The sequence below is a fragment of the Eufriesea mexicana genome, unplaced genomic scaffold (assembly GCF_001483705.2).
Source record: "Eufriesea mexicana isolate 0111107269 unplaced genomic scaffold, ASM148370v2 scaffold7348, whole genome shotgun sequence".
Classification (NCBI taxonomy): Eukaryota; Metazoa; Arthropoda; class Insecta; order Hymenoptera; family Apidae; genus Eufriesea; species Eufriesea mexicana.
In genome coordinates, this window is record NW_016915156.1 from 145,330 (window position 1) to 154,332 (window position 9,003).

The following is a 9,003-nucleotide window of genomic DNA, read 5'->3' on the forward strand; positions in this document are numbered from 1 at the left end:
TGTAAGTCGGATCCACAGATGATACGTACGTTTTATCGCGGAAAGATCGATCCATGGTAAGGAAGATCGAGAGTGGAAACGCAAAGAAGTAGAGCAAAGAAGAAGAGGGGTTTCTCGGTGCGATCGCTTCTACTCGCTCGTTCAGGGGGAGGATCTCGCGGTCGATTCTTAGACGAGAATCTGACGACTTACCACATATCTTGCAAGAGAGCGGTATCGGTGGAGCGATTGTGTCGCGTATCACGTGAGCCGGGCGTATCCGCTCGTCATATCCGCGTTGACGCACTCGCGGCGGCCGCGATCACTCAATGCCAGAGCACTTCTTCCACTCGAATTCTTCCTCTTCTCGATCCCTATTCTCGCCACTCTTCTTCTCCTCCTACTCTTTTATCCTCTCTGTCTCCCTCTCTCTCTCACTCTCTCTCTCTCTCTCTCTTCGACGGTTTCTCTCCTCTTCTTCTCCCTCCTCTTTTTACTTCTTACTCTTCGCCCTATTAAACGCGATTCGTTGCGAAGAAAGTAGCACTTCCGACACCCTTGATTCGCGCGTTTATCTTCTGTCCATTCACCCCCTTCTTGGTCCCCTGTTCAGTCGATTCTAATTTTCCAACGAAGCGGGAAAGCAGAAACGGCATTCGAATCGTTGGCCACCTCCTCCGTGTTACGTTGCCTAGCACACTACCGCTACCACTAGGAACGCTAGGATCATCACCACACGAGTAGCAGCATCACCGTCGGACCACTAGCGAAGAACACCACTACCAGGAACCGCGCGGCACGCACACGTATCTACCAATGACCGAGCAACGTTACCACCGCTACGGATTCCCACCACTCCTTCTTCTCGCCGTGTTTAAACTTATAAATAGATATCTGGGTGCGTTCGATTATATTTATATGTACGCGAATATATGCATATATATATGTATATGTATATGTAATACAGCGATGCTACGTTTCTACACCCTCACACTTCTACGAACGCAGAATCGTATAAGCGTGTACTTGTTCGCGAGCTACGCGTATTATTCATGATGCACCTAGTTACGCGCTCGCTCGTTCGTCTCTCTTTCTCTCTCTCCTCCTTCACCGCCTCTTCCACCACCGCCTTCTTCTCCACCACCTCCTTCTCTGCCTCCTGCTCCTCCCCCTTCTCCCGTTGCCAGTGAGCTTTCTCTAGCCCTCGTCGATCGCGTTCACGGCGCACACCGATCGAATGGATCCTCCGTCCTTTGTATAAAGACTATATTACTCGCAAATACCGTCGACCGAGAGCAGCGCGAAGAATACCGCGATGATCGATCCCGCCGATTTCTCGAATCGATCTGTTTCTCTTTCAGTTATCACGAATACGGAACGATAGGTTAGGATTAGCTGCAAAAAAGGCGTCGTCTACATCGACGGCAAATCAATCGAGTACCTTACCTTCTCGCTGCGTGCCGCTCTTCTCTCATACTATGGTTATCGTCCAGCTCGCACCCTGGCGAATCTTCTCGACGATCTTTCTTTCGTATGGATTCACGATTCTGAATGCACAGTGTCGCGTTGCAAACGATACTCCAGGATCGGGTCACTATTCTCTTCCGGGATTTTTCTTTTTTCTTTTCCCTCTCTCTCTCCCTCCCTCTCGCTCTCTATCTTTCTCACTCTCTCGCTCGTTCTCCCTCTTTCTATCTCTGCCTCTTTCTCTACCTCACCCTCTTTCTATCTCTTTCTCTCTCTCTCTCTCTCTCTCTCCTCTCTCTCTCTCTCTCTCTCTCTCTCTCTCTCTCTCTCTCTCTCTCTCTCTCTCTCTCTCTCTCTCTCTCTCTCTCTCTCTCTCTCTCTCTCTCTCTCTCTCTCTCTCTCTCTCTCTCTCTCTCTCTCTCTCTCTCTCTCTCTCTCTCTCTCTCTCTCTCTCTCTCTCTCTCTCTCTCCCTCCCCCTCTTTCTCTCTCTTTCTCTCTCTCTCTCTCTCTCTCTCCTCTCTCTCTCTCTCTCTCTCTCTCTCTTACTAGCTCATTCGTTCTATCACTCTCTCTCTTTTTTCCCTTCTCCCTCGATCTGCTTATACTCTCCCTAGCACGTACTCTCCCTACTTCACCTTCCCTCTTATTCGCACTCGCGAAACATAGGTTTTTTCCGTTTCGAACGTGGCCGTACACAAACTTTTGTCCAACCTCACTGTTCTAGTTCGCCGTTACGCGTAGCCGTGGTCCCTTATACGCGTACACTTCCTTCTCTCCACGATCGTTTCACGACCGGGAGCTGGGGCGTTAATTCGACGGGAGAGATTGTACTTGAGAAAAGCTACGAAGATTTTTAGCAAAATGTCCTCCCTCAGGCGGCAAAGGTAAATGACCGAGATTCGTTTACAGGATTTTCGATACCTGCTCAAAGAAAAACGGTGACGATGACGACACGACCACGGCGGCGATAGCGACGGCACACGACACGTTCGACTCAACGATATGCTGCCGGTTCGATGCCAGCGACGCCTGGCGTCGCGACGCCCCGCTCCCTCTCGCAACCCCCTCCCTCTTTCGTGGGATGGCTATGACTGCGGCGTCGAATGCTCCGCACCGCGTTTCTTCGCCGCGTCTCTACAACCACCAGGATCGAGCGAGATCCATTGAAGGAAAGACGGAGAAAAGCGAAAACTAGAAGGAAACGTCTTTGCTAACCCGTACCGACGAGAAATAAGCGCGTTACGAATAACCCATCGGGAAGGGTTGACCTAACCTCTTGCGTACATATGTTGCGAGAAAGGATTGCGAAAATGTAGTTACCTTTTTTATCTGTGCAAAGGGAAATCTTTATCGTTTGATCGAAAGAATTTATCCCCTCGTTGAAAATTATAACATTGAGACGATAATACGTTTAAATATAAACGTATATGTAGTGCTCGAAATGATACGATATTATCCACGAAATGAAAATCTCGTTTTTCGGATATCTTACATGCTTACCTTTGAAGACAGGTATATGTAGACATCGTGTAAACCGTGTGTTTTGTATTGCGCGATACACGTGTCTATTTATACGATTGATTACGAACAAGATTGTTGCTATTTCGACAACATATGACAAAGCATCAACGTATTCTACGAAAGGTGATGAACGCAAAAACAAATGTATAATCATTGTAATAGAAGTTGTAGTCGATCAAGCATAAGTGAAATCGGTATTGAAACATGATCAACGAATACTGATAAAATCTTAACAAAATAATTCTGTAAAAGAAATTAACGAAAGAATTTAGAACTTTATCATCTGATTTGTTTTATCGTCTTCATTTCCAATTTTCTATTTTTCGCACTAAATCACGTTGCTGTTAGACCACAAGTTTACTTTTTTTCAGATACACGATTATTCGAATTTAACGTGCGAATCAAATCGAAGAGGAAAACAATGAAATATTTAAAATTTTCCGAAACCGCTGTTCGACCTACTAAATCTAGTGGCGCCATCGAGTGAGTTTATTGGTACTTATTTTTGCCACTGTAGCTGTGATAAAACAGTGTACGAAAAGAAAGCTTTTTTTCACCATACACGTGAAAACGTTAATTAGCCATTTTATTTCGTAATTATATGAAATTTCATGCGTGATCGTTTCATAGTGCAATATTTACATGGCAATTTGTGTACCTTTTTTGCATAGATACAAATAAGTGTGCTCTATAATTACCAACGAGTCAGTCTACCCGTAGAACCTTATTCTATTCTTAAACTGTTCGACTGAAGAAAAGATAAGCCGGGGTTGCCGAGGGCCTGTGTTTTATTTATACAACCTTCTCTGTCTGACTATATTTATATATGTATTGAGAAAGCAACGACTTTAAACGGTGCACAAACAAGTAAGAACACCACGTGTTCCTAAATTTTTTAATAAAAATTATAAATAAATAAAGGTCGTTTCTAAAGCTTGCGATTAAAAATGTTCGATTAGGTATTCGAAAACGAAATCAGTTCGAGCATTTATTATGTTGCTACTCGTCGTTTTCCTGTCCTGTTCATTAAATGTTTGTATACCGTACCGAATTTAGAAAATCTATAAATTATTCCACTACTATCTCATGTAAAAGTCAATATTAGCTAAATTATATATCAAATCTGATCAAAACGTGTGCGTTACCATTACAGTGATTTTAGTTTCATAGCTTCAAGGATACCCCTATGTTAAATGATTTCGGCTGTATACTTCAATTATGCATGCTGCTATAATTTGTAGGTATAGAATAACAATAGTATCTTGTAAAAATATGAAACAAAATTTTCATGAATTGGCAATCTAAATGTTAACCTAACCTGAATAACTCTATGTATGAAAAACGAAAGAAAAAGTTATTAACGTATGTAAAACATTGCGATATCATTTTCGTAACATTTATTGAAAATACGCAATTTTCGACGAATAAAGGCTCTGTTCCCACAGTTAGGAACAAAGGTGTTCGTGCATTGTTCAGGTTCAGCAATGTTCAAGGACTTTCAATAACCATCCGTTACATAAATATGGAAGTATCGTAAAAATAATTCATAAATTTAAAAAGAAAATAAGTATGACAGCATATCAATTTTCCGCTGTTTTGGAAAATTCATTAAAGTTAGTAATGAAACGATCACCGGAAATAAACTGGAATTTCCGGTATTGTCTCTTGGATCTGTCGTTGTGATTGGAGAGATGAATTGCGTCTCAGTAGAAAGAACGAATAGCGTCGTTAACCGGTTCACCATAAGAACCGACTGTGACGCGTGCCAACTGTTCCGAAATTATTCTGGTGCGCAGTACACCGTTGCATTTACTGATCTCATCGGTTCGACCAGCCCACTTTGTATTTTCTGACGTGGTTTTAACGCGGTAAGCTCTAAACGGTACGCGATGGCGGCGGTTGACTGTTACCAGAATCAAGCCCAGAACGAGGGTACCGGCCAACAGACACAGTCTCAACAACAGCAGTCTCAACAGCAACAACAACAGCAATCTCAACAACAACCACAACAACAATCACAGTCACAGCAACAACAGCCGCAACAGCAACAAGCTACCGCCGGAATTCCAGGCAAAGATGATGAACGCAAACTTTTCGTTGGTGGCCTATCGCGTAATACTACCGACAAAGAATTACGGGATCATTTTAGTAAATTTGGTGAAATTGAGAGCATTTCCGTGAAAATTGACCCCTATACTGGTACTTCACGAGGTTTTGCGTTTATGGTATTTACCAATCCAAAAACGATCGACAAACTTTTGGCTTCTGGCGAGCATTACATCAATAAGAGAAGGGTTGGTTATATTTTACATACTTAAGTCTAATATTTAAACTTAGAAATTCTTTCTTTTTTCCAATATTTCTATATACCGAATTTCTTCAGTGAAATGAACTTTGTTTTGGTATAGGTGGATCCCAAACGGGTGAATAAAAAGCCTCAACATGGCAAAATTTTTGTCGGTGGCCTTACACCAGAAATTACCGATGAAGATATTAAAACATATTTTGGACAATATGGAACAATTGTTGAATTGCAAGCACCGTTCGATAAGGTAAAAAACCAGAGAAAAGGATTTTGTTTCATTACATTTGACTCGAAGGAAGTAGTGTACAAGTTACTCAAAACACCTAAACAAACAATAAATGGAAAAGAAGTAGATGTCAAAAAAGTAAAAGTTAATCCAGACCCAAGGAATCAAGGATTTTGGGGTCCAAGCTATGGTTATGGATACGGTGGAGGCTATGGATACATTCCTGAATATTGCAATGGCTATCAAGGGGGATATGATGATATGTATGCAAATTATGATTATGCCGGTTATGATGGATACGACAACATGGGATATGGGGCTCAAGGTAAGCCACGAGGAAACGGTCAGGGACCACGTCAATTTCAGAGACATCAGCCGTATTAAGAATGGATTTATGAATCCTACATACTCAAAATTTGGTGATAAAGCAAGAATATTGTAAGGAGTAGACCAACTTTGTCTGAATACAGGCTAAGGCTGAGATAGGGAAATTTGGGAAAACAGAGCTTATAGGGTCATTGATGGACTTGTATGAAAGCCCCAAACTCCCTAATCTTTGTATGTTGGGTCTGTAAAATACTAGATAGTTCTATGTACATTTACTGAAAAAAGAAAGATGAATTTTCATTGATTTGCAATTGGTGTAATTTAACAAGTCAAAAAGGATCATGTCTTTTTCTATCTATGCACATTTTATCATTTATTACATACAAAAGTTATTCATGAAACTATTGAAATAGAATTTCAAATATTTTTATTAAAACTAAATACTTTATACATGAAGCTATTCCTGTCTTACACAGGAACCATATACAAGCTAAAAATTAAAATGATTGATTTACTCCTATTTTCTTGTTATTCATGATTCATAATACTAACATGTATATCTTATAATTTAATACTCTAATTATTCTTTAGCATCTTAAGTTGCATTACTAAAGTATTGTTTATTATATGCTTGGTGTTAATCTTATTATTAGAAACACAGTACTGTGTTGTTTACAATAGGACTTTACGTCGATAAACAGTTTCAGTTCAGAAAGCACGTGTCAGTTAGAGATAATCGATAGATATAAAACAAAATACCATTCATGGACCAATGGTTCGTACTCCTAATTAAACGTACTTCTTCCTCAAATTTGTAACCTATACGTATTATCTAGTATCATCTATGATTGTTTGTACACTAAAGTAAGTCTTGTAACTTATACGAATCATAAGATATCATAAGAGACATACGTATCTTCATATGTTATATGTATATACGTGTACACATACATAATGATGTACACGTGTGCGAATTAGTATATAAAGTAGGAATTAAGAGAAAGATAAAAATATTTCAAAATGAATATAATTAAAATATGAACGTCCTGGGTAGATACGCGAAGAGTGCGCGAGTGGTAGAAGATGGTTACAAAATATTCTAAAATGATATTTAAAATTGCATGAGAAGAGCAATAAGTATATTATAATATGCACAAAATTTCATAATAAATTATGTGGTATTTTTCTTTTATTCTTTTTTTTCCTTTTTTCACATTTTTCTTTTTTTTTTCTTTTACGTTGTTTCTTTTTTTTATATTTTAATTATATTTTAATTGCCATAGGAACTACAGCTGAAAGAGTATGATTGATGCTATTAATGATTTTGAGAAGTTGCTACACTCGTGTACTCCTGTGTCACATAAAACTCAACTATAAATATGGCAAAAATGATTGTGGCTTGTTACATGCAAAAAGGTTTGCAAACGCTGAATCAACAGAATGTTTAAGGCATTAAAACTAGTAAAAATATAACTTTTGTATAATTTAGGCTACTATGACATTTTTTGCATTTGCATCAAACAGTTGTTCCTGTCTGGTGTACAAAGACTGCTCTTCATATCGCAAGAAGACTGTTAATATGTAGAGTATCATTTGATATGATACAAATACTAGAGAATTTGACAGCCAATATATCTTGTGATTTTCTGGACTAAAAAAAAAAAAAAAAAAAAAAAAAAAAAAAAAAAAAAAAAAAAAAAAAGGAAAGCTTAAAAATGACAAAATAATTATAGCAAATGTAGATATGGCATCGTGGGGACTACATTTAGATACATCGAAATTATATTACACACAAGGCTGATAAGGCTTTAAACATTCAAGTTTTTCTCAGATGTTACAAAAGTATCGACAGTTTGGCTTAAATAAATTTCATATTACACATATACACGGTTTATTAACCGTTTTCTTGATAAAAAGTTTTAAGCCAAGCTAATTGTGCTTTTGAAAATAAATCTGTATACTGTGTATACCATATTTGCTGCGTGTGGAAAAAATATATATATATAAAAAAAGAGATCAGATTGTGAAATTAAAAGAAATAACACAAATATTTTGTTACTATTGATTACTATTCGCCTGTTTCACCCATGACACAGTGTATATTTTAATTATAACAAAAAATAAAATATTCATTACTTGAAAAGTATTTTGTGATATTCTTCTTTCAATGAAAGTTTATTCACAAATGGAAGTGTATTCTTGAAAAAATATTCGTATGATTATGTTAACAATGAATTAATTCATATAAATCCTTTCTCATCCTAACTTAAAATACATCTAGATAAAAATATGAATTTCAGATGTAAGTTTCATCATTATCGTGTCCTTTACGCAATTATTTCCTTCCCGTTAGTAGAAAAATTACACAGTTATGGTATGTAAATATAAATTATGCGTAAATGTATACTAGTGAAACAATTAAAATTCAATCTACAAATCATTAATTAATTTGAATAAAGTGTTTTGGTCAACTCGTTTACTAATTTTTCACATATTGTTAGAAATTAGTAAATAAAATGTAAAAATACGAATAATATAAAAAGTGTAGTGAATTTATAAAAAATTTTTGTACATTTATACGTAATAAATGTACATCGACATTTGTATTGAACATTTTTACATGAAAATTATACAATACTTTTTCCTTACTATTTATGAAAATAAATTTTATAATATGAACAAAAGCATGCGTAATAAAATACATTAAGAACGCGGCTTAACAGTCTTTAATGGCAGTTGCATGCGTTGCATGGGTGTAAACGGACGGACGTACAGTCGGACAGACAGCTGCAGTGTCATCATCTTGCTGTGCGTCTTATTGTACGAAACGAGCTTGAAGTGTCGGAAGTTCGAAAAGGAGCAAGTTGCTACTATGTCTCAGCGAAAACTAACAACAGTCACGTTGCGATTAATGTTGCCTGTTTGGCCAAGAGAATTCGCGATGTAGCCTCTTACATAGTCGATTTCATCGCGTTCGCGTGTATTCCTCATCGATGTACCGAGAAGTATCGGGAGTATTTCGTGCAACATTTTCGAAGCCAAGTCGCATGAAATCTCCTATTGTTGCTCTCGTAAAAACATTCGTCTATTGTCGTGTCACCCTTCGTCGTTATTCTCGACGTATTCATTCTCATTCGTATCTTCGTTGTCATCATTCTCAAGTGCCTTCTCTTTCCC

General features: G+C 38.0%; 1 protein-coding gene across 1 annotated transcript; it reads left to right on the forward strand.

Annotated features, from left to right (window-relative positions):
- Positions 1-4,705: 4,705 nt before the first annotated feature.
- On the forward strand, positions 4,706-6,036 carry LOC108552604 (RNA-binding protein squid). The gene is made up of 2 exons (XM_017907236.1): positions 4,706-5,262; positions 5,377-6,036. Exons 1-2 carry the CDS (start codon positions 4,858-4,860, stop codon positions 5,881-5,883), a joined length of 912 nt encoding a protein of 303 aa, XP_017762725.1. The 5' UTR covers positions 4,706-4,857; the 3' UTR covers positions 5,884-6,036.
- The last annotated feature ends 2,967 nt before the right edge of the window (positions 6,037-9,003 follow it).